Source organism: Sarcophilus harrisii, chromosome 1 (genome assembly GCF_902635505.1).
Source record: "Sarcophilus harrisii chromosome 1, mSarHar1.11, whole genome shotgun sequence".
In the NCBI taxonomy this organism is placed as follows: Eukaryota; Metazoa; Chordata; class Mammalia; order Dasyuromorphia; family Dasyuridae; genus Sarcophilus; species Sarcophilus harrisii.
Genome location: NC_045426.1, coordinates 656,653,183 through 656,678,692, shown reverse-complemented (window position 1 = coordinate 656,678,692; position 25,510 = coordinate 656,653,183). Strand labels below are relative to the sequence as shown.

The 25,510-nt window shown below is 47.8% G+C and overlaps 1 protein-coding gene across 4 annotated transcripts in view; it reads left to right on the top strand.

Annotated features, from left to right (window-relative positions):
* The window catches only part of NFIC (nuclear factor I C), a 136,115-nt gene that overhangs the window by 93,023 nt on the left and 17,582 nt on the right, over positions 1–25,510 (top strand). Inside the window, exons 4-10 of one of the 4 annotated variants that reach the window (XM_031947888.1) lie at positions 466–540; positions 1,975–2,098; positions 4,303–4,427; positions 9,993–10,118; positions 11,177–11,361; positions 12,107–12,266; positions 14,594–14,679. In XM_031947888.1, coding sequence (XP_031803748.1) covers positions 466–540; positions 1,975–2,098; positions 4,303–4,427; positions 9,993–10,118; positions 11,177–11,361; positions 12,107–12,266; positions 14,594–14,679 — 881 coding nt within the window. The remainder of the gene's footprint in view (positions 1–465; positions 541–1,974; positions 2,099–4,302; positions 4,428–9,992; positions 10,119–11,176; positions 11,362–12,106; positions 12,267–14,593; positions 14,680–25,510) is intronic. The other 3 variants (XM_031947887.1, XM_031947889.1, XM_031947890.1) reach the window with 3 other exon arrangements.

The window sequence follows — 25,510 nt, the reverse complement described above, 5'->3', positions numbered from 1 at the left end:
TTCTGGAAGTGACACACGAAGTAGGACCCAAGAGCTTAACCCAGTGTCCAAGAAAAACAGCGTTAATCCGGAAGGAATGGCAGATGACAAGGAATAGGGGACCCCAGTTTTAATCCCAGGTCCACTATCAATTCTCTCTGTGACTCTGAACAACCTTTCATCTTTTCTGAGCCTGTTTCCAAATGTACATAATGAGTCATTCAAGATTGTCTCTCAGGTGCCTTCTTGCTGTGACATTCTGTGTTCTAAGGTCCTTCCCAGCTTCTTTCTGGCCAAGGTAGTAGGCCCTGCCTGCTGCAAGCAGGTGGGTAAGATCACCACAAGCCTATTTCACTCCTGGGATTCTTTGAAAGATGAACAAAAGGGTGAACAGGATAGATGCTGGAAGAGGAAGCTTCTCATCCCACCCCAGCCCATATAATGCCTTCCTCCTGCTGACTGCCCATTGTCTCTCTTTTTTCACAGACACCACAGACTTCCAGGAAAGCTTTGTTACCTCTGGGGTCTTCAGTGTCACTGAGCTCATCCAAGTCTCCCGGAGTAAGTCATTGCCTGGTCCCCGTGAAGGGATGGGGTCTCAGGAAGGAGATGGGGTTGGGAAGGACATTTTAGTGAGGACAATGGAGGGCTCACTGAGGCAGGTTTAGTAGGGGATGGGGGCTGAATATTCTCAGGAAAGGAATGTGGGCACTTGGATCAGTGAAAGGATGGAACTCAATGAGGGGTTTGGTGAGGCAGTGGGATTTGTCAAGGAATGAGGGTCCAATGAGAGTATAGGGGTTCAGTGAGAGGGATGGAAGTTTTAATAGAACAGGGGTTCAGTGAGAGTTCTGGTTGACTGGATAAGAAAATAAGGTCTCAGTGAGAAGGAGGGCAGGATAGAGGTTCAGTGAAGGTTATGTTGGGCTTACTGTGGAGATAGGGGTTATTGGAAACTTAGCTAGTGATGGGAAGAAAAGTCTGGAGATGATGGGAGAGGGTGACACATACTGTAAGAAGTCTTGGTCTGTTCATTGCTTGGCTCCTATTCCCTCTCAGATAAGTTCAAAGAGAGGAGACTGAATCTTCTTCATTGAGCTATGAGTTTAGCCCTTGTTGAGAATGGAATCAGAGGCACATCTAGGTCCCTTTGGGTCCTTTGGGTCACAGCCTCACCCACAAGGGCCAGGGAGCATCTTAAATAGCTGAGCTAAAGTAAAACTTACACTGACAACAAAAATCCTTCCTTCCCCATGTCACTGCTTTCACTACTCTGCCCACTTGGCCACTTCCCCAAAGATGCCGTGTCTTTCCTGTCAGCTGCTTCCCTCTGCCCTGGCCTTGGGAAGCTCCTTCTGGCTGGTCTTCCCTTTCTATTATGTAGAGGCTTCCCCTCCTCCCACGGCCCAGGGCTTCCCTATTTCAAATCCTATTGATGCTGGGGGTAGTCCTGCTTTGAATGTGACCACTGCCCACTTCCCTCTTCCCTTTCCCAATGGCAATTGTCAGCCTGTCCCGCTGTCCCTCTCTAAAGAGTCTTCCTCCAACAAATGCTGTCTACTAACCCAAAATTAGAAATATTTTCAGAGAACGTATCTCTAAACTGATGTTCCTATAGGCGATGGGGAGGCCACAGCATGGAGCAGAGACAGCACTCTAGGAAGTAAGAGTTCTGGGTTTTAAAGCCTGCTCCTGCTCCTAATTTACTGTGGGACCACTGGCAGTCACTTCTCTTTTCTCAGTTCATTTCCTCATCTGTAAAATGGGGAGATTTGACCAAATGATCTCAAAGATCCCTTCCAACTTAAAAGATGCAATGATTCCACTCAACTCTCCCATTTGGGAATTTGGGACAATTCATTTAAACTTCAGTTTTCTTATTTGGATTAATATGATCTGAGGCCTCTTGTTTCCCAAGGAGCTTCCCTAGGAACGAGGGCTATTCTCTGTGCTCCAGTATTTCACCTCGCCCTCTCTCTTTGTTGGGTTTTACAGCACCTGTGGTGACAGGCACGGGACCGAACTTCTCCCTGGGCGAGTTACAAGGGCACCTGGCCTATGATCTGAATCCTGCCAGCACAGGCATGAGAAGAACACTGCCCAGCACCTCCTCCAGTGGGTACGTTCCCACCTCAGGCACTTTGTCAGGGAGTAGCCAGTAGACCAGGGAGAAACTCCATCACAGAAGGTGGCTGGGGCAGTACTTTACTTCCAGTGAAGATCCCTGGGTTTGAATGCCAGCTTAGCCATTTGGGTCACCCCACATGTCACTTAACCACGAGTCACGTCACCTGCTCTGTGAAAGGGCGATAATCCTATGCTACCTATCTCACAGTGTCGCTATAAGATCAGAGCAAGATAACGTACACAAATGCTATAACATAAGTGTGCCATCCCTTATCAGTATATAGTCACGTATACATTTTTATCATCATCCTGGCTCTGACAGTATCTTTCCAGAGCCTCATTTTCCCATTTTTTGTAAAATAAGGACATTGGACTAGAGGGTCTCCCTCATCCCTCCTAGCTCTGACATTCCTTAATTCCACAGAGCCTGATACTGAGAATCAAGAATTCTGGCTTTTAGTACTGACTCTGCCACTTAGTACAGGTGTAATTTTGGGTAAATCCATTCACTTTCTGAACCTCCATTTATAGATGAATAATTTGGGAATGCATTCCTCTATAAAATGGGTATAATTCTTGTCCTTCCTCCTTCAAGGGGTCTGTTCTATGGTTCAAATAAGGGAATAGATGGGAGAGTGATTGTGCAGATGTGAGGTGTTAAGTTATTACGACTACAAGGGTCTGTGATTACAGATCTTGTTTTTATTGCTATAATTCTTCCACTGATCCCCTGCTCTAGGGTCTCATAATGGCACCTATCTCTCAAAGACTGTCAGTGGAGTATAAATTCCCCTGACAAGTCCTGTCATGCTGAAAAGGCTTTGAGGATGGACCCAATCACAGACTATCTCTATGAGGACCAATTTCATGAACAGAGAACCTCAATTCCTAATTAATGTCTTTTAATTGTAGAAACTCATTAAACTGCTTGCTAAGGCCTGCAAAATGGCTCTAGTACTTTGTATCCATAGAAGGAAAGTCCATGACAAAATGTTGGAATCTTAAAGAATTGAAATTGAAAATCAGGATAACCCACAGTCAATCCTCCCATTCTTCCTACAGGAAAGTTATGTGGGTTCCTGAACCTGCAGTCACACCATAATACCTACATGATATGAGGATCCCAGAGCATCCACAGGTTCCCCATGTAACCTAGTCCCAAGGACAGTCCATTACGTGATACTTGGTGTGAACAGCCCTTGGTGAAAATCCTGGCTCTGCCACCTAACATTTAGCCTCTGTGACCATCAAAAAAATCACATGACGCCTCTGGGCCTCAGTTTCCTGACGTGTAAAATGAAGGCTTGGATCAGATAGCCTCTAAGGTTTCTTCCAGCTACCTATCTATAATTCAGTGGATCCTTCCAAAGCTTGGGCACAACCTAGGGGGCTTGCCTCAGCTCCAACCCCCAGGTCTGGGGCTAGGTTTGAAAAAGCCCTTGCTTGGAAAGGCTCAGCTGTTACAACGGATTCATGGTTTGGGCTTAGACATATCTCTCCCCTTCCCTAAGCCTCACAGGCTTCCCCATATGTAAAATGGAGGGGAGACAGGTCCTTTCCTTCCCTGGCCTCAGTTTCCCCTTATGTAAAATGGAGGGGAGGCAGGTCCTTTTCTTCCCTGGCCTCAGTTTCCCCTTATGTTAAATGGGGGGGAGGCAGGTCCTTTTCTTTCCTGGCCTCAGTTTCCCCTTATGTAAAATGGAGGGGAGGCAGGCCCTTTCCTTCCCTGGCCTCAGTTTCCCCTTATGTAAAATGTGGGGGAGGCAGGTCTTTCCCTTCGGGAGCCTCTCTTTTCACAGAGATAAAATGAAAAGGAGACACTTCCCTTCCCTTTGGGGACCTTTAGGTTTCCCAGACATAATTTCCTCATATGTAAAATAAATAGGAGAGGGAGAAAGAGGAAGGTCGCTTCCCCTACTTGAACGCGTTTCTCCACATGTAAAACATGGGTGGGGGAGAGGAGTAAGACTCTTTCATCTTTCGGGGCCTCAGTTTCCTCCTCGATGTAGTTCGGGGTCCCCGCTTCCCCGGCTCTGCCATCCTAGGATACCATTCCAGGATTCCCATGATGCCCTTCTCATGACCGGAAGTCCGGATCTCAAACTAGCCTTGCCGTTCACCCCACCCCACCCCCATCCCGAAGCCCCCGCAATTTTCCAGGTCAGGGGGGTAACGACTTTTTTTTTTCCTCCAAAGGAGCAAACGACACAAATCAGGCTCCCTGGAGGAAGACGTGGACACGAGCCCCGGCGGGGATTACTACACGTCACCCAACTCCCCGACGAGTAGCAGCCGCAACTGGACGGAGGACATGGAAGGGGGTAGGTGGGGCAGTGAGCCGCGGGCTAGCGGAGCCTTCCAGAGCTTCCCGGCCTGCCGGACTACGTATCCCGATAGGCTGCGCAGCGCCGCCGCTTAGCAGGAGGCGGGAGAGGGCGCTGAGCCTCCTGGGATTGGTAGTCGCGGGAGAAGGCGTACGGGGGCGGGGTTTTGAGAGCACTTACTTCTGGGCGTTGTAGTTTCAGGCATGCCGAGTTAGGAAAGTGCGTCTCTAACTCCGCCTTCAGTTACGCCCTCCTATCCCAACCCTTCATGCAGTTATCCCTCATTACCCTTTTCAGTTCTGCGATTTTCCCGTCTTGCAAATTGTGCATTTCCCTAGTCTGGAATCCTTCCTCATCTCCGCCTCCATGAATCCTTAGCTTCCTTCTCCGCAGGCTCCTCCTCCTTGGAGAAGTCTTCCATGATTTCCACAACTTTGTCTCTGTTCTCTCTCTCTCTCTCTCTCTCTCTCTCCCTCTCTCTCTCTCTCTCTCTCTCTCTCTTCCTTCTGCCTCTTTTCTTCTGTTTTCTTTCCTTTCTCTTCCTCTCCTTCCTTATATTTACCTATCTGTATATATTTTGTCTTTTGCCCTTTAAGCTCTTTGAGAGCAGGAACTAATTTTATTTTGTCTTTGTATCATCCCTGAAGGGAATCCTGTTACATAATTAGGAACTTTAAAATATTTCATGAATTCAATCCATCCTGCCTCGTTCTCTCCATAGCTAGCTGCCTTTATAGGTTCCTGCCATTCCTAAGTCACCCTCTCCCTGTTTGCCCATCTCTGAATTCCCATTTCTCGATACCACCACATCTGTAAGGCTCCATCTCTGAAGCGGCAGCTCCGAGATTTTATCTCTGTCTCTGTAGAGTCTCATCACTTGGGCCTTCAACGGTTTCCCCATTTCTGTATATCCCCATCTCTGTTGGAACCATTTCTGTGTATCTGTAGAATCTTTTCCACTCAGGCTCTCTGCCATTTCTGTTGTCTCCCATATAGCATCATCAATGATGTCTGTTTCTGTAACGTCTCTTCTCTCTAGTGTTCCATACCTGAGGGTCTCATTGACTTTTCATCTCTCATGGGTCTCTCTCCTCATGTTCTCTGCCACTCTTTTAGATTTCCCAGGATTGCCTCTGGAGTCTTGGGTAGCGTGTTCCCTCAGTAGTCTTCCTACAGTGGTCATCCTGTCCAATCTCTCCCCTGGGGAAGAATTCCCTTTATGACCCCAGAAAACAGTTATCCAACCATTTAGAAGTTGGCCTAGATGACCTCTTCATTCCTTTCCAGTTCAGACCCTGTGGATCTAATTTGGTGAGGTCATTCCCTCCTTCACCGGGAACAAGTTCATCACCTCCTCAGCCAATTGGGAAGTTCTTGCTTATGTTGTACAACCTTGGACCCACTCTGGGGATTTGAGAACTGGAGCCTTTTTTTCCTCCTCTTTTAAATTTAATCTGCATTATTAACATTTTCTTCATCAATTTGAGAACTGAAATCTGATCCTTCCCATCCTCCCTCCTCCTAATTCTGTTGTTTGCCAAGCAGAATAAATCTTTTCCCTCTTTCCCATGATAGCCCTTCGGTTATTTGTAGTCAGTGACGATATCTCCCCCAAGGCACTTCTTTTCCAAGATAAAAATTCCTGGTCCATCCAAGCAATTTTTGCATTTGATGGTGGTTAGCCCCCTCCTCATTCTGGTCAGTCTTCTCTGGACACCTACAAAGGATGTGGGCTTCTAGTTAGGTGCTAGAAGTGATTACCAGTGATACCAGGGCAATAGAATTCTCTAGACAAAGCCACCAATTTCATTAGTGCTGTTGGCCCAGATTAAATTTGTGGTCAAACACACCCTAAGGTGTTTACATAAATTACTGGTTAAGCCAGATACATCCTGCACTTGTGAAGTTGCCTTTTTTTTTTTTTTTTTTTTTTTTAAATTAATTTCATCAGAGTTGGAAGGGATTTTAGAGGGCTTCTGGTGCAACTCTCCTATCTTTCTGATGAGGAAATTAAGTCTCAAAAAAATTAATTGTTTTGTTCATGAACCCATAGGACCTAGGGAGCCAGAGTTAGAAGATCTTCTGACTCAGTCATTAAGCTAGCATTTATGAAGTGCCCACTATATGCCAGGCAGTGTAATAAGCTCTAGGGATACAAAAGGAGGCAAAAAAAGGAAAAAGAAACCCAGCTCCAAACAGTCTTTTTTCCAAGGAGCTCATATCATAGTCTAATGGGGTAAACAACATGCAAACAACCCCAAATCCTTTCCTTTCCTCTAGACCACACTGGATCTCTGGTCAGTTTCAGAAACTTGTTGTTTTTAGCCTAGAGTCTTTGACTCATATTTATCATGGTCAGTTTCACCTTGTTGGTTTCAGCCCAGAATCCCAGGGCAGGGAGGAAAATGTTTTAGGGTTTTGATCCTGTCATCTTTGACATTAGCATCCCTCTGAGCTTTATGTCATCTGCAAACAGGACAGAGAAATCTTTCGTGTGCCTGTCAGATGTTGAGAAAATAATGTAAAGAGTTTGGTACATTTGGTCAGAGAGCCTAAATGTGGATGATCACCAGTAAGATCCTGAGAAAAACCATATCATCTCGGTGAACTTCATTTTCCTCATCTGAAAAGTGGAGGCTTGTTATGTACCCGATGTCCTTTGCAGACCCTACCACCTTTAAATCCGTTTTCACAGTCTGCTTGACCCGGAGAGTGAAACAAACACTCCAGGTCTGGAGCACTTCGACTTCCTGTGATCTGAACGGATGGATGCTGCCGGTCTTTCAAACCTGGTCTCTCCCAAGCTTAGTGCTATAATAATTTGTCACCATTGGGCAGAGGGAATAGAAATCCCATCCATCCTCCTCTTCCCCCTGCCGGCCCAGCCCCAGGGACTGGTAACCTTAGCTCCCCGTCCCCTCCCAATCAGCTCCCTCTGGAGTGTCTGAGATGATTGTGGCTGGATTGCTTTCTGCCGAGCTTTTCAGCCTTCCTGTCTAGACAGCTCCAACTAGCTGTTCATTAAGAAGGGGGGGAGGAAGGGGCTTAAGTTAATTAAAGTGATACTTTCCCCTCCCCCCTCATGTGCTTGCTTGTCTCTAGCTTGTGATTTCCTTTCTCCCCTGGGAAGATTTCAGGCCTCAGAGTTTTATCTGTCCAGCTTCCCCTCCCCCAGTCCTTTCCTCTCCAGGCTCTTTCGTCTGAATCTTTTTTTTTTTTTTTTTTTTTTTTTTTTTTTTTTTTTTTTTTTACTGTGACTGTCCCCTCCCCACTGCTTATGAGGGAAATTGATACTGAGCCTGGGATTCCATTGTGGTAGAAAGTCTCCTGCATGAGGGGTTTGGAGCCCTGGATTCTAATCCTAATGTTTTGGACAATAGTGCCACTAAACTTCCTCTCTCAGGACCTTAGTTTCCCCATCTGTAAAACTAGGAAATTAAGAGAAAGACACTAGATTGGTTCAAAGGTCCCTTCTAGTTCTGATGCATCTAAGCAGTCTTCTAGCTCTAACAGGCCCTGATTTTTACCTCTATATAGATTCATAGAGAGATTAGGTTGGTGCAATAGATGAGTATTGTCCTTGAAGGCAAAAAGATCTGAGTTCAAATCCTTCCCTACTCTATGTAAATCCTGCTTTATTAACTGGATGACCCTAGACAAATCATGACCTCTAGACAAATCATGACCTCTGGGAGCCTCAGGTTTCTTATCTATAAAGCATGGATAATAACCACTTTTTATAGGATTGTTATGAGGCTCAAATGAGATAGTTTATGTGAAGAAAGTATTTCATAAACCTTAGAGTCATAAAAACATAAACAATTAGATTCATGGTTTTATAGCTCAAAAGGACCTTAAAAGGCTTCTAGTCTAGTCCCCTTTTCTTCTAGATGAGGAACGTGAGATCTAGGGAGCTTGAGTGACAAGTAGTAAGTGGGAGGAGTGGGATTTAAGCCCAGATTCACTATTCTTCCTCCCATACCATACTTCTTGGGCCTTAATTTCCCCGTCTGTCAAATGTGCCTCCAACAGGAGACACTGAATCAGTGCTTGATTATTTGTTGAGTTGAATGAAAAGATAATTTCCCCCCTACAAACACACTCCCAGAGTCATGTCCCACAGAACCCCAACCTTTCTCCATGCCCTCCTCTTAATGCTCCCAGTCCAGAAGATAAGTTTCGAGCAGGGGCAGAGAGCCAGCATCCCAGCCCTCCGGTCTGGTCTTGAGCCACTAAGGCATAGCTATTTCAATCCTTGAACAAGATGTTCTAGGAAATCCTTGTAAGTGTATGTCTGAGTGAAGTCTAACCTTATTACCTTAGCGCCACATGGCCCGAGGAGCCTGCCTGCAGCAGTGATGGCAGCCATAGGACTCTTCCAGGATGTTCTCCCCTCCCCCTGCCCACTCACTATCCTCTCTTCTGTCTCCCTCATCCCAAGATTCTGATTGGGGTTGGGGAGGGGGCTTCTGGTTTAGCAGAAACAATGATGGGAAGGTTAGGGAGAGAGTGAAAGTGAGGATAAGCTATTGTTATGATGACTTTTATAGTTGTTAATATCCTCTATTAAAACACTTTCATGCCCATTATCTCATTCAGTCTGTATCACATTAGCCTGGGCAAGCACTGGGTGAACTTTATAGATGGGGAAACTGAGGCTGGGAGAGATTAAAGTTATATAACGAGTAAGCAGCAGAATTCAGACTGGTAAGTTCTGTAAGGAAAGAATCCCAAACTCAGATGCTGAAGCTGAAAGAGGCTTTGGAGATCATCTAGTCCAACATCAGTCAATCAATAAACCTTTATTAAACACCTACTATGTGCCAAAAGTGCTAGGGACACAAAAAGAGACAAAGGACAGTCCCGCCCTTAAGGAGTTTACAGTCTAATGGTTGTAATAATTATGGTGTCCTCTGAGTCCTGGCAGGGCCTTCTCTCTTACTGGTGAGAATAAGACTGCTCCCCGAATTCCCTGCTCATCCACAGCCCATTGCTCCTCATTCCTGCCTTTGGAATCCTTAGCTTCTTTTTGATCCCATCTCAGGCATCGCTTGAGTCCAGACCCTGTCAGTCACTTTCTCCTCAGATTAGACTGAATTATCTAATGAGATGCTGGTCTCTGGCCTATTTCCCTCTCCCAATGGGACATAACCTTGAGGACGGGGATTCGTTTTACCTTGTTTACTTTCAGCATACAGTGTGTCTAGGATGATTTGGGGTTGGGTTTGGGGGGGGGGGAAGCTGTCCCTGGGATCCCATGGGTGGGAAATTCCCAGTGTGGAATGTGTGTGGCTTGAGGCGCGTCCGTACTATCTGCCAGAGATTTGTCTGGGGGCATCTTAATGGTTTGCCAGGGACCACGCAGCTAGAACTTGAGGCCAGGTCTCCTCTTACGCCAAGACCAGCCCTCGTCCCCGTTGCCCTACTTACTACCTGGCGCATAGTTGGCACTTAATGCTTGTGGAAGGCAAATGGTGGAAAGCGGGCAGGGCACAGAACCTCCCTCCTCACCTCCCCCATCCCTAGCCATGAAAGTGACACCCTTTGACTTCCCCCTCACAGGGATCTCACCCACAGTGAAGAAGACTGAGATGGACAAGTCCCCCTTCAATAGCCCATCGCCTCAGGACTCACCCCGCCTCTCCAGCTACACCCAGCATCACCGGCCGGTCATCGCTGTGCACAGCGGTAAGAAGATGCAGCCTGGGCCAAGGCCTGGGCCTGGGGAAGCCTGAGTCAGAGAGGGCAGCTAAAGTCCCTGAAGACCATGCTCCAGCTCCAGTGGTGTACTTAGATAATCTTAAAGATTCCTCTAAAAATAATTAAACAAAGGCTAACCCCCAGCCTCTCCCCTCCCTAGCGGTGGCTCCTGAGATGTAAGAACCCCCAGCCGGTACCTGGGTCCCAGCTCTTCATGGGTCACGAGGGCGGCTCTTCTTGTCACCCAACTCAGATCCTGCCTGGTGCAGCTTCCCAGGCTTCAGGCCAAGCCAGACTGGGAATGAGCTTACAGCCAGGCTGGGAGCTACTCACCTGGAACAACTGGGGACTTTTCTTTACATGTGAAAAAAGAGGCTGGGATCTCTTCTGTCTCTGCCCATGCCGCCTCTCCCCAGCCTGGGAACCGCTGCCTCATGAAATAGTGGAATATGGTGGAAGGAGTGCTATTGGGGTCCAAGGGGCTGCATCCAAGTCCGGGTTCTCTCACTGAGCACCCGTGTGTATGTGTGTGAATGTGTGAGAGTGTGTGTTTGTGAGTGTGTATATCTGTGTGTGTATGAGTGTGTGTGTGAGAGTGTGAGACTCGAGCAGTCACTCCCCTGGGTCTTAGCATCTTCCTTTGGACTGGATGCCCTTCAAGGGCTTCCCCATTTTGAATCCCAGGATCCTTCTCTGCTGCTCCCAGCTCTGCCCCTAAGATGCACATCCCACGCAACCCACCTGGCAAATGGAGCTGGTTTTGCCCTGCTTGACCCCAGGGAAGATTGGGACCAATGGGGCAGCAACAGCCCCTCAAAGCCAAATTCTGGTCAACTTGAGCTCTCCGAGCTGCCCAGCATTGGAAGGGGCTTCTCAAGAGTCAGGCTCGGAGCCTTTAAACAGAGGCTGGGCCTTGCTGGAGGAAGTCTCTGCTTCAGGTTGGGGTGGAGGTCTTTTCTGAGTCTGAAAGGCTCTAAGTCTGTGTTTGAGAAGCCGGCTTCTGCCTGCCAGGAGCCGGCTCTGAGGATCCATCCCTCTCTCCACAGGTATCGCCCGGAGCCCTCACCCCTCCTCCACGCTGCATTTCCCAACCACCTCCATTATCCCCCAGACGGCCTCTACCTACTTCCCCCACACTGCCATCCGATACCCGCCTCATCTCAACCCCCAGGACCCCCTCAAAGATCTCGTCTCCTTGGCCTGTGACCCATCCAATCAGCAGCCAGGACCGGTAAGGAGCGGCCGGGTGAGAGGGGAGGGGAGGGCGGGACAGAGAAACGTGGAGGAGGCCAGCCGCGTCTGGGCCCCCCAGCCTGGTGCAGCAGGAAGGCACTGGTCTCGAGTGAAAGGCCTGGGTTCGTTCCGTCCCATTCTGACACTGATTGTGTGGCATTGGACAAGTCACTTAGCGTCTCTGAGAGTCAGCCGTCTCTTCTGTGCCGTGGATGGGGATAGATGCCGCCTGCCCAGCTCAGGGGGCCGTGTAGGGTCCATCAGGTGGTGACGTCGGGAGCCAGAGAGAAGCGCAAGCCGTTGTGTTTTGGAGCTGTAGTTTAGGGAGAGAGGGAGCTGCCGCAGGGGCTCAGCCTTCTCCTTGCCCCGGACTCTCAGCCCTGCCCTCAGGTTTAATTCCTTGTGAAAACACCCCCAGACAGTGTCTCTGTGACGGTGAGAGGGAATTCCTCCTGAGACCCACTAAACTCATAATGCCCGAGTCCCTGCCCTGCCACTGTCCCCACTGGGCCTGGGCGCCTCCGAGAGAACTCGGGGCCTCGGACAGCCGGGAGGGCCGTGAAGCGAAGGCCCAGGACACCAAACCAGGGCAATGCCTGGGATGGTCTGTGCCAGCAGCAGGAGGTGGAGGGGGACAGCCCCGGGCACCTGGGGGGAGGCGGGCCAAGGCCCGTGCGACTCCTGCCGCCCTTCCCCCGGGCTCCCCCGCCCCCCTAACCACTTTGTCTCTCTGTTCCCCCCAGTTAAATGGAAGTGGTCAAGTCAAAATGCCCAGTCACTACCTTTCCACCCAGATGCTGGCACCGCCACCGCCCCCAGGCATGCCCCGGCTGGCTCTCTCCCCTGACACCAAATCTACCACCACAACTTCCGAGGGAGGAACCACATCGCCGACTTCGCCCAGTAAGCGTGAGGGAAGCGGTGCCCGGGGCGGGGTGGGCAGCGCAGCTGGGCACCCCCCCTTCTCCCTGGCCACTCAGCCCTCCCTCCTGCCCCTCTGCCCTGGGTCACAGCCCTACCAAGGGGCTCTGGACGCCCCGAGGGCCCCAGGGAGCAGCTGGCAGAGGCAGGGCGTGGAGGCGGCCATCCCCATGGCCAGGCCCTCGGGCAGGATGAGCTTGGTGGGTCTCAGCCCCGTTGTGCCGGGCGTCTCCGTCACAAACACCACTGCACTTGTTGCCCCTCCTTTCCCAGAATCCCAGGGCTGAGGTCAGCAGGGAAGAGGGCCCTGGCCCCTCTGAGAGGGAAGGCCAAGGCCAGAGGAGGCAAGTGGCGTGAGGGACAGTGCTGGCCGGGCGTCGGGAGCCGGGCCTGGGCCCCGCTCGGCCGCCAGCATGCGCAGTGTGCTTAGGCAAACCTGGGGCTCCCCTCCTCTGGGCCTCTGTCCTTCCTCCTGTAAGATCAGGGGCTTGGGCTCGGCTCTTCCTCAGGACCTTCCAGTTCTCCATCAGAAGGCCTCTGTTCTGTCTGACATTCTGTGTTCTGTGTCCCAAGGTCTTCTCAGCCCATGTCCTGTGTTTTGTGTTCCCTTCGAGCTCTGGCCATCCACTCTGAATCTCAAAGGCTCCCATGTTCATGGTGCTGTGTCTTGTGTTCTGTGTTCTCTGGTGCCTCCCAGCTCTGAATCCACCCCTCCCCCAGACCCCCCAGTCTTCTCATTTGAAACCTCTTAGTCGCCTCTTTCCTCACACAGGCCCTCCATCCCCTTCTTTACTTTGAGCCCAACCCCCTTTCCCAGACCCTGCTTCTCTCCCCAAACTTCCCTGGGAGCTTCTTGTCACCCTCCCCACCAAGAGCCAATGAAATAAAGGGTAGCCAGAGCCAAAGGCCTGTGCCTCTCCCTCGCAGAGCGCCGAGCATCTGTTGTCCAACGACCAGCCGCTGGGAAGCTTCCTGCCCCTTCCCTGAGGAGAGGAGCCTTCCTTTTCCAGCTGGGGATCTCCGGGGGGTGGGAGTCATCAGGCCTGCTCTGGGCCCAGTAGAGCCCAGAGAAGCACTTGGGGCCACTTGAATTTTAGAGCCAGAGCAGGACACAAACCCTGGTCTCCTGCCTCCCAGCCCAGGGCTGCTTCCCCCTTAGCTGTAGGCAGAAGCTGACAGAGAATCCTGGCCCTGGAAAGGGCAGCCGAATGTCAGAGCTGGCAGGGACCTCAGAACACAGAACCCAGAGGGAGCCTAGGGCAGAACCGAGGAAGGGACCCAGGCCTCAGAGCACAGCATGGGGGAGCTGGAACTGAGAGGCTTTCTCATTCCAAGGAACTGGGGTCCAGAGAAGGGGTGCGGCTTGCCCAAGAGGACAAGTGATTTCATGGCAGGGGGGGACTAGACCCTCTGTCTCCTGCCTCCCAGTCCATCCTTCCTCCACGCTGCCGTGCTGCCTCTTCCTCTTCCTTACTGAGCCCCATCCTGGCTCTGCTCAGACTTAACAGGAGCCCCCCCCCCAGCTCTCAGACATCCTCTTCCAATCCTGTGACCCCCACAATCTGTCCCAGCAACCTCTGGTCCCAGCCTGTCTGAGGCCGGCCTCCCCAGGCAGCGTCCGGCAGTGAATTATTTACTCACCGATGAAATTTAATCGCCTATATTAAAATATATGTGTGGATGCAAACACACACCCATCCTTATGCACTTGCATAGAGGAAAATTAATAAATAAAATGTACTCAATTATTCATGGAGCCCAGAGAGAGATGCAGGTCCAAGCATCAGAAGGGGAGGGGTAAGGGAGATGGGTGGGCAAGGGAAGCGACTGAATAATTCACAAGTAGCTATGAATTATGAAATTTTCATCCTCTCCCTCCCTCTTCTCATTCACTGACCCAGGAGGTCCCCTAGATGGATGGGGAGCTAGAGGGAAGTGGTTGCTATACCAGCATGCCCCACGGGATGGCGCTGTGAAAGGCAGGGCTTTCCCCCTTCTCTTTTATCCCCCCCCACACACGTTGTCCCCACCCGTTATCCCCGGGAACACGTTGAGGGCTTTTTGGGGTGGGGGGGTATCCCTTTGGCTATGTTCTGTGTCAAAGCTTGGGCGTTCACTAGGCCACCAGATAAGATGGTCCAAATTTAGCCTCTGAGCCCCGGGGAGACTGAGGTCCCAGGCACTGCTGGGGGTGGACAGCTGATTCCCCAGCAGCAGGAGAGAGAGAGAGCTGGGCTTCAGTGGCCTTGAGAGGGGCTCCCAGCCTCCCACCCCCACTAATGGGCTCTTGGTCTCTCTCCTTCCCGCAGCCTACTCTGCGCCCAGCACGCCCCCTGCAAACCGTCCCTTTGTGGGATTAGGACCAAGGGATCCAGGGGGGATTTATCAGGCACAGGTAAGAGTTGAGAGGGCCTGGGAGGGAGCCGGGAGCAGGGGAGTGGAGAACCTGGTCTGGGGTGGAAAATGCGCGTCAGCTCCCTTCTGTCTCTCCCCTGGGGCTTGTCAGTCACCCACCACCCTGTTTCCATGTTCCAGGTCTCTCTGGGCTTTGGAGATTGGGGGAACAGCTGGCCAGAAGTAGACAAGGGGCTAGACTAATTGCCAGGAAGATGCCCATTAGGGTCTTTGCCATTCACTAGTTGTGAGGTGAGCTGGAGAAAGACAGCCATAGACTCTGAGTTTCCTCCTGTGTGAAAAAGGGCAAAACTATTCTCAGTACGTGTTAGCACAGAGCTGGGTCAGCCTTCAAGGGCTGTAGGATTGGAAGCTTTATGGTGAAAATAATAATCATCATTGATACAATTCATTGACCTCCCCCCTGCGGGTCAGGTGTGGAGTCAGGTACCAGTGTGGCAGGGATCAGAAAACCAGCTCCTTCTGAGAGCTCTGCCCACCTCCACCCAGACCTGGGGGACAAACAGCTGCATTCGAGAGGGGAAGATGCTGGTGTATTAGGAAGGAAGAGTCTAGATGGGGACTTCCCACGTACACCTCCCATTCTGGAGAGCCCTTGCCCCTCTAGTACCTACTAGCAACAGGACAGAATAGGAAAAACACTGAATTTGAGTCAGGAGACCTGGCTTTGAATCCTAGTCCCAACCCTCTCCAGCTGTTTGACCATGGGTGAGTCACACTTGAGCCTCAGTTTCCTTACCAATAAAATGGAAAAGGGGCCACTCTCAATGCTTACCTCACAGGTTATTATGAGGAAAGTTCTTTGGAAGCTTTTATGGACCACTTCAAAATTAGTAGTAGTAGTCTTCATTCCAGGAAAAGGAACCCAGGCCAACTCCGCCATACTCAGCCAAACTGTGGGTGTCCCTTACCCTATGCCAGCCTGAGACATGAAGAGGAGCAGGGCATGAGCCAGAGGTCGCAGCTCTCAGCCCCATATCCCCACCCTCGCCCAGATGGCCAAGTATTGGCAGATCTGTGTAGAGCATATGGGATCATGAGATCCTAAGATTGTGGCATTTAGAGTTAGAAGGCAGTGAAAGCTCATTTAGTCCCGCCTCTTGATTTAATAGAGATAGAAACTCGTATCCAGCAAAGGAAAGTGACTTGTCCAAGATTATACAACTTAATAAATACTAAGAGTCAGAATCTGAACCCTTGTCCTTATCCTTGGACCACAGACCCAATGTGCCTTCCACTCCACCAATAACCAAGAAGGGGGGCCCCAAAGAACAGCAGGGAAAGTGCTGTGTTATGAAGGGGTTGTTAAAAATAGAGCCAGTTTTGGGAATGAAATGGGCAAGAGCCTGGTTTGGGTTTTGGTTTTTTTTTTGGTAGTTCATGAACACCATGCCTCAGTTTCCCCCTTACAGCGGGGATGGCAAATTATCCTAGGAGTAAGGGAAGAAAGGAGTGAAGCTGGGTGGGCAAGAAAGGGTCAGTATTTGCCTGAAGCAGAGGAGAGGGTGTGGGAGGGGAGTAGGGACATGGAGGGCTTTTCTTGAGTCTGGAGGGCAGGATGGAATAGTGGAAAGAACCCTGGGTCAGAGCCAACAGGGACAGCTACAGACAGAAGCTGTCTGCCTGAGGCTCCCAGTGACCCCGGTAAGTTCCTCTGTCCTCATCTGTTAAATAAGGATGTTGGAGCAGAGGGTATGGAAGGTCCCTTCCACCAGTGACATTCTATGGGATATATTTAATATATTTTGCTGTGTTCTAGCTCTAACATGATGTAATGGGAAGAGCGTCACTCTTGTAAGCAGGAGAGTGATTTCTGAATCCTGATCCCAGCTTGCTTACTAGCTGTAAGAATCTGGGCAAATTACTTACTTCCCTGAACCTTAGCTTACCTAAAAAACTGGGACAAGAATGCTTGTACTCCCTATCTCACAGGGAAGGAGAGGGCCTTGCAACTCATAAAGAACTAGAGAAATTGGGGGGTTTATTAGGTTCTATGTTCTAAAGGTATTCTCAGATCAAAAGTTGTTAGACTTCCAGGGCTGACATTCTGTGTTCTAAAGTCTCTCCCAGCTCTGACCTTCTGGGTTCTAAGGACCCTCCCAGCTCTGACATTCATTGTTCTAAGAGCCCTTCCAGCTCTGACTTTCTGTGTAATACAGCCTCCAATCCCTTCCCTGCCCAAGCTCTCATAGTCTATCTTCTGTGGGCCCTCCCAGGTCTGACATTCTGGGTTCTAAGATCACTTCCAGTGCTGATATTTTGTATTCTAAGGTCATTTTCAGCTATAACATTTTATGTTCTAAGGTCCCTCCAACTATTCACATTCTGTCCTTTAAGGTTCCTCTTAGCTCTGATATTCTGTGTTCAAAGGGCTCTCTTAGCTCTGAAACTCTGTTCTAAGATTCCAACTGTCTTTGAGTATAGTTTGGAAACTTGTATTTGTTGGGCAAAAATTTGAGAGGACAAGAAGTATGGTACATTTTTTAGTGAGTGAATTGACAGGATTAACTTATCTACACCTTGGTGGATATTAGTGGGGGCAGTGGAAAGGGTTAAGGCATCAGTACATTGTGTACAGGTTTATATATAGAAAGGGTTAGGAGCTCCTGGAAGGATGTTTTTCTACTAGACCCACTGAGCCTGTCCTCCAAACTCCAGGTCCCCAAACGGAAAAGCCCATATTCTAAAACTGAGCCCAGCTCCCCTTCCACAAAAATGGACAGATTTCTGCTTTCATAAATGTCTTAGAGGCAAAAGACCAATCAACTGGCAGCTAGTGGGGACCCAGTTTTACGTTTTTTGGATCATTAGGGACATGAGTTGGAAGTACGAGTTTTCCCAGTCCCAACATTTGGACCAAAGGGCTTTTGTATCTTATGATTTAGACTCTCCCCCAAAACCCTCAAAGGAACTCCATTAACAAGAGCTTTGGGCCAGCCCATGGGGGTTCCCAAAGCCCGGTGTGCCAGAAACCAGACACAGCCCATCTGGCAATAATTCTAATGGGGAAATAAGAATTAAGGAGACAGGGGCCATGCCAAGTGGTGAGAGCCAGATCACCAGCTTCAGAGGCAGTAGTTGTCTACACCTGCTGGCCTGGGTCTCCAGGGAGATGAGGGCCTGCCTTAGAGAAGTATGGTGATGTCGGGCACCTTTGCTGCTATGAGGACTTTCCTGGAGCTTTCTGCACATGTATTAATGAAGGGGCTCTCCCAGGAAACCTTGGGAGCTACCTTTGCTCAGCCAAACTCCTTCCCACACCCCATAGACACTGTTCACACTCTGAGACCCTTCCCCCAGAAGTGGCAGAATGAATGGCACCAGCTTGGCTGTTCCTCAGCAGAGACCAGGGCTTTTTCTGCCACTGAAAGAATCAAGTGAGCAATCAGAAACCCTCCCTCAGCTGACTAATGACTCAATGTTTTGTTCCAAAACCTGAACCTTCCCCTACCCCACTCCCAAAATAGCAGACACCTGTGGGAGGATTGAGCCAGAGGCCCACTGGGTGGGTGATTTGCTGCCTCAGTGGTCTAGGGAAATGGAGTTTAGCAAACTAAGCAAGAAGGGCAGCTGGCTGAAGCTCAGGGATAGGGACCGGGAATGAACCAGCTATTTCATTGACTGAGGAAATTCCCTCTACCAGTACCTGGAGTGTTAAACTGAGAGTGATTGGCCCAGATTCCCACGGTGAACCCATCTTCTGGCACCACTGCCAGCTCGCTCTCACCGGTCCATGTTGCCCCTCAGAGAAATGAGAGAAAACAAATGGTTCCATGGGCTTCCGAGGACGGGGAGGGACAAAGGGAGGAGAGCGGATGCTTATCTTCTGAGCCCCGGAGAACATCCAGTAATAGTCAATAGCATTAACAGAGACACCTAAACTCACGTCCCTGTCCTCTCCCTGTCCCTCTCCTCCAACTGCTGTGTGATCTTGCTCAAGGCTCTTTGTTTGGGTTCCCCAGCTTTCCTCATTTTAAAACTGAGGGAATTGCATTTGCTCTCCAAATTCCCTCCCAGTGCTAAATCTGTGATTTCTGAGTTGTCCCATTTCACAGGATACTCGTGCTCTCCATCTTGTGCAAGGTCAAAAAGGGGCAGAAATGACTCTCGGGGCTGATCTTGGACCCATGTTTGTGAATCTCCCTCTTTCTGGTCCTCAAAGATTGGTGCAGATAAGATCTCTCTTCAGCTGTGTTTATACAGGAAGAATGTCTAAACCAGATGTTCTTAACCTGGGGTCTGTGGACCCCCAACCCATCTGTGAATTTGGATGGCATAGAATAAATTTTAGCATTTCCCTGAATGTAGGCAAGGTGAAGAATGGTTGAAAGACCTGGGGATGTTTAGCCTGAAGGAAAGAAGTATTTGAAGGATTATTAGGCAGATGAAGAATTAGGGTTTTTTAGATTTTGTTTTGTTTTGTTTTGCTTGACTCCAAAGGTCAGGAGAAGCAGTAATGGGTGAGAACTGCAGGGAAGGATTTAATATAAGATCATAAATATAAAGCTGGAGGAGACCTTGGTCATCTAGCCTAATAGTGTCATTTTACAGATGAGGAAACCCAGACTTAGAGAGGTTAAGACACTTGCTAAAGCTTACTCATAGGCAGAGTAAGTAGCAGATTTGGAATCTGAACTTAGGGCCTCTGACTTCAAAATAAATTATTTGATTAGTTAATAATTTAAATTTAAATAACAACCATTATTATTTAATTTGAAGGTGGTGATGATGATGATAATAACTAGCATCTATATAGTACTTGAAGCTTTTCAAAGTACCTTACATTTTATCTTATTCTCACAACCACCTTGGGAGATAGGTATTATTTCTACCCTGTAAAAGCCTGAAGTTGAATTTGAACTCAGAATTTGAGCAGCATATACCTTCCTGTTTTTCTTATAGCATGTGCACAAGCTTGATATAAGGAAAACTTCCTAAAGAATAGAAGAACTCTCCACACCTCTTCCCTTCAGCTTCCTTTTGTGTATTGTCTTCCTCCATTAAGCATCAGGAGGACAGGGACTTCCTTTATATTTGGTACTTAGAACAGTTTTTGGTACCTAGTCAGTACTTAATAAATGTTTAGCGTACCCTATTTTATTGTGAGATAGGTTGCCACAGGACCTGGTGGTAGAGGATGGATGGTCACTAAAGTTAATCAGTCAACATTTATTAAGCACCGACTGTGTATCTGTTAAGATCGTGTATTTTAAGATCAGCACGAGACAGGAATTCAGGTTAGGGGAAAATCGTCAGTCTTTATTCTCAGTGAAGAAGGATTGGAGGTGGAAGAGAATCGGCGATAGCAATGTGTGCAGCTGAGTCAAGAAGCTAGCTCGACCAGCAGCCACACAACCAGCAGCTCAGAGTCTCGAACTCAGCCCAATCTCTCCCAGCTTGTCTTCTTCCCTCTCTGCCTCCACCCACCAAAATCGTCATTTCCTATACAACACATCAGGACTTGCAAGGAGAGTGGGCAGGGACCATTCTTAATCCAATCATGTATATTAATAGAGTATAGCCCAATTACTATCTAGCCTCATGTACTTGGGACCTCAGTGCATCAGCTCAAACCTCAGCCCATTACATTTCCCTTTCTTTATTTTAGAACACCGTGGTCATGCCATCCCTGACTCCTCAGGAGGTCAGAGCCCCAAGGGAGGTGATCACAGCCTCCCTAACTCTCAGGGAAGGAGGTGAAAGCACCGAAAAGGAGGTGATCACAGCCTCCTGACTTCTCAGAAAAGGCGGTGAAAGTACTAAAAGGAGATGATCACACCCTACCTGACATCTCAGGAAGGGAGATGAAAAGCACCAAAGGAAATGGGGTTGCTAGGGTTTCTGGGCTGAAGGGTCTTATTATGCACAAACCCATCAGCATGGAAGGTATTCACAAGCATAGCAATAACGCAGAGGCTATTAGGATGACCCTCCCCTCAGTCAGTGCAGGCTCGATGTGGTGTAACAAACATGAATTGTACACACAAGTAGCAGAATAGCAAACAATATAAATCAACATGGTGTTGGAAAAGATCACCAGAAGTCCTAGAAGGTGGGTATGTAAACAACAGTCACACATACACCTTCTTCAGCAGCCAAGAGATAGTCCAAAACCAATCTATTGTCCATTGTTTCACATGTCAGGGAATCCAATGATCCCCCTGAGTTTTTGAAGTCCTGAAAGTCTTTTTATGTGTTAGGGAATCCAATGATTCCAGCAGATTTTGAAGTGTTGTAACAGTCTTATCATTTCTCAGAGAATCCAATGATTCCTGAGAGTTTTCAAATCCTATGTCTCAGAGAATCCAATGATTCCTGAGGGTTTTCAAGTCCTATGTCTCAGAGAATCCAATGATTCCTGAGAGTTTTCAAGTCCTATGGCTCAGAGAATCCAATGATTCCTGAGGGTTTTCAAGTCCTATGTCTCAGAGAATCCAATGATTCCTGAGAGTTTTCAAGTCCTATGGCTCAGAGAATCCCTTTATATTTGGTACTTAGAACAGTTTTTGGTACCTAGTCAGTACTTAATAAATGTTTAGCGTACCCTATTTTATTGTGAGATAGGTTGCCACAGGACCTGGTGGTAGAGGATGGATGGTCACTAAAGTTAATCAGTCAACATTTATTAAGCACCGACTGTGTATCAGACACTGTGTTAGAAAAATTAGCAGTCCCTATCCTTAAGGTGCTTACAGCCTCAGTGGAAAACAATATGTACACATGGGTATATGCAATATAAATAGAAGATAAATTGGAGGAGAGACATTTGCTTCAGAAGGAATCAGGAAAGGCCTCATCTAAGAGATGGTATTTGAACTGAGCTTTGAAAGGAATTAAGGATGCTACAAAACAGAGGTGAGGAAGGAGTGTATTCTAGGTATGGGGAGGACAGCCTGTGCAAACACATGGTGATGCAAAATGGAATATCTGGTATGTGGGAGGGAAAAGGAGGCAATCAGTGGCTGAACTGTGCAGGGTATGAAGGGAAGTAACAGTGATATAGAAAGGTAGTCTGGGGGAAGCTTATGAAGGAATGTGCATTGCATCCTAGGGTAACAGGAGCCATAGGAATTTATTGAGCAAGGGAATGGCATGGTAAGATGTGCATTTTTAGAATGTTTGGAGAGACTGGAGAAAGGAGAATATTTAGTCAGGGAGACTGATTAGCAAGCTATTGTAACAATCCCAGTGAAAACTGGTAAGAACTTGAACGAGGATGATTGTGGTGTCAGTGGAGTGAAGGGAACATAATAAAAATAAGATAGCGATAGAATCAGCAAGACTTGGCCATTGATTGCTATGTGGTGGGGTCAGGGACTATGAGTAATCAAGAATATATATCTGTGCACCTGGAGAGGCAGTCAGAAGAAAAAGGAGGGATAGATCTCTAGATCTGGGAATCATCAGGTTAGAGAAGACATGGGAGCAGATGGTGACCAAGAGGGTGATTGTTGAGAGAGAAGAGGACCTGGGATAGAGTTTTGGAGGTTATGCTATCCAAGTGGGCAATCCGTGCAGGAGGACCCAGCGCAGAAGGAGAAAGAGCTGTAGAGCTACTGAGAAAATAGGAAAAAAAGACAGAGTCCTGTTTAGGGACTGGGGGGAAGGCTGATGTAGCTAGGTCACAGAGTACATGAAGGGGTACGGAGGCTAAGCATGGTCACACACACACCATCCCTGCTTCTGGGAGATTGAGGGTGGTGGATTCCCTTGCCTTCAGAAGTTCTAAGCAGCAAGAGGGGCCAAGTTGATTGGACGTCAAAATTACAATCCATTGTAGGTTGAGCCCCTGGAGCAGAGAGCTGCTAGACTGCCTAAAGTGGGGTCCTGATCAGAGACCAAGAAATTTAGTTTCCTCATCAATAAGCAATGAGATTGGAGTCATTAAATGGTCCAATCTCCCAACAAGGAAAAAAAAAGACTGGAAAAGTAGGAAGGGGCTGGACTACAAACAGGTTTTTTTAAAAGCCCCAAAGATCCTGGTGGTGATTGGGAGGTGCTGGAGATTATTGCGTGGAGGGTGGAAACCCGGTTATCAGACCTGGGCTTTAGGAAGATCACTTTGACAGTTGAGTCGAGGATGTACTGGAATGAGGAGGGACTCAGCAGGCTATCAGAATAGTCCAGATGTGAATAGATGAGAGCCAATTAAGTACCACCAGAATGGAGGCAATGCCAGAGGAGAGAAAGGAACACAAAATGAAAGATACTTTAATAGGACTTGGAACAATCGTTTGAAGAGGAAGGTAGTAGGGTCAGTGAAGGATTTTTTTGTATTAAGAATGGAGGATACCTGAGTGTTAGCATGGATGTGTGTCTGTGTCTTGCCGGGGGAAGGTGTCTGCCTGTGTAATTGTGTTTACTGTGTCTCTCCCCACCTTCACCTGGCTTCCCCTTGGATGTGGCTGTGGACTGCCTCCCTGAATCCTAGCATCTCGGGCACCCTCTAGAGCCAGAGGCTGGAAATGTCCTAATTATTTTAGAAACCAAAACTAGTAAAAAGGGAGAACAGTTTTTGATCATTCCAAATAGCACTTTCTTGGTCAACCCAGGCATTCTAAGCAATTTCTCTTTAGGTTTTCCAATGACCAAAGTAACCATGTGACCTGCCTTCCTCCCATAGGTGTCCTCAGACCTACAAATCCTTCCAGGTTTTTGGGTCTCTACTTCTCTTCCCCCAAGTGGTGGCTAAGGTTATGGCCAGGGCCCAGGCTTCCCTAGAGTACATAGTACATACAGTCTTGGGCTGTATATAGAACATAGCAGGGTGTAGAATCCAGAGAAATTAAACGGTTCCATCCATTCCTGCCATTCCCACCACCAAATATATATCCAAGGGAAACCAGATTCTAATGAATTTTATGGGCCATCTTAAAGGGAAAACAAAGTTACCCCAAGGCGGCTCGATGCAATGGATGAAGCCCTGGATGTAGCATTGTGTCTAGACTTGGCTCTATTGTTCATTGCTCATCTTTGACACTTCCTATGTCTTGGCTTCAGTTTTTCCATTTGTAAAATCATGGGGATTGGATTAAAGGATCACTTAGGCTCCTTCCAGCTCTGATATTCAGTGTTCTATGTTGTAAGGCTCGTCTGATATCTTCCATTCTGTGTTCTAAAGTCCATTCCAATTCTGACGTTGCCTATTTTGAAGCTTTAACTGTCAGTTCAACTAAATGAACATTGATTAGATATTATGTTTAAAATGCTGTGTCAGGAAATACAAAGACAAAATTGAAAACAGTCTCTAGCCTTAAGGAACGCATTATACTATGCTGGGAAAGGAAAGGGCAGAACACAACATCTACCCAGATAAATAAATAGAAGGTCATCTGAATAGAGAGAACCAACAACTCGGGGTGATTCAGAAAGGCTTGTTGTAGAAGGTGGCTCTTGAGCTAAAGCTTGAAGGAAACTAAGGATTCTAAGAGGCGGATGTGAGAGAAGGAATGCATTTTAGATGGGGGGACATATCCTGTGCATTTATAAGGGTGGAAGATGAACTGCTCGAGGATATGAGCAATGCTGGCTAAATTCCATACAGATTGTGAAATCTCAGCTTTGTTTTTTCTGTCATTAGAATGCTTGTGTTATTTTTCAAATCTTTCTTTCCCATGAGGATTTTACGGATTGCCGATAGTCATAAAAACTAAATAATGATCTTCAAAGAAGTCCCCAATGGAGACAAAATATGGTCTGTAATGCAAGTGGAGATGAAAGAAGTTACAGAGATGGAATGTTTTCTTTGTAGTCAGTATCAGCCAATGATTGAAGCTTTAGATTATAATAATAATCTCTCATCTTTAAAACAGCCTATATCCTAAGGGTCCTTTCTAGCCCTGCCATTCTTTGTCCTAAAGGCTATTCCAGCTCTGCCATCCTATGTCCTAAGGATCGTTTCAGCAAATGTTATGGGACAAGGAGGTTTTGGCCAACCCACCACTAACTACCCCCTCACTCATAATTGATTTCACTCCAATGGTCAAAGTAGAAAAAACAACTTGCTAAGCAGAAGCTTTCATGGTCCCAATCAACAAATATTGACTGAGCGCTCAGCCCTGGGGAAGTAGAAGCAGGAAGGAGACACTGTCCCAGCCTTTGGGGGTTCATAGTCTAAACCCACACTCATGAAACAATTATAAAACAAAAGGAAACAGAATAATAATTAGCTACTAAAGAGTGTGACACACATAGTAAAAAATTTGAAGAACAATATGGTTCAAAATAGTCTGGGAAAACTTTCTGGAAAATATGAGCCATCAAAAAACAATGCCTGATGTATGTATTAGTGATAATAGGAATAGACTTTACACATCTCAGTCCTGAGACTTTCCCAAGAAACCTTAAGAATCCATTCTTGGGCCATAGAAGGAATAGAGGGCACTGCTGCTGCTGCTTCCTTTGATAAAGTCTCTCCACCCCAGGATGTCCAGGTGCCCACCCTGCTTTCCCTCTGGCCTAAGTTTAGGTCCTAATGTCTTATTTACCTGAAACGATAAGTTTCTTAAGTGTTAGTTTTGAAAATGACCTTAAACAGTTAAATGTCAGAGCTGGAAGGACCCATCTTGTCTTCCATCTTCGATTCACAGGTGAAAAAACAGGATTCAGGAAAGACTTGGTTATGGTCACATAGGGAGTTATGATCAGAGACTAGAAGAAAAAAGCCATTGGAAGGGAGTAGTAAGAGTGCCCTTCTCAGAGGCTGGCAAATCTGGGTTCAAATCCTGAGCTCTTTGATCTTCAGGCTCTATTATATGAGGATACTAATGCCTACACTGTCGAGCCATCTGGGCTGTTGTGAGGTCTAAAGA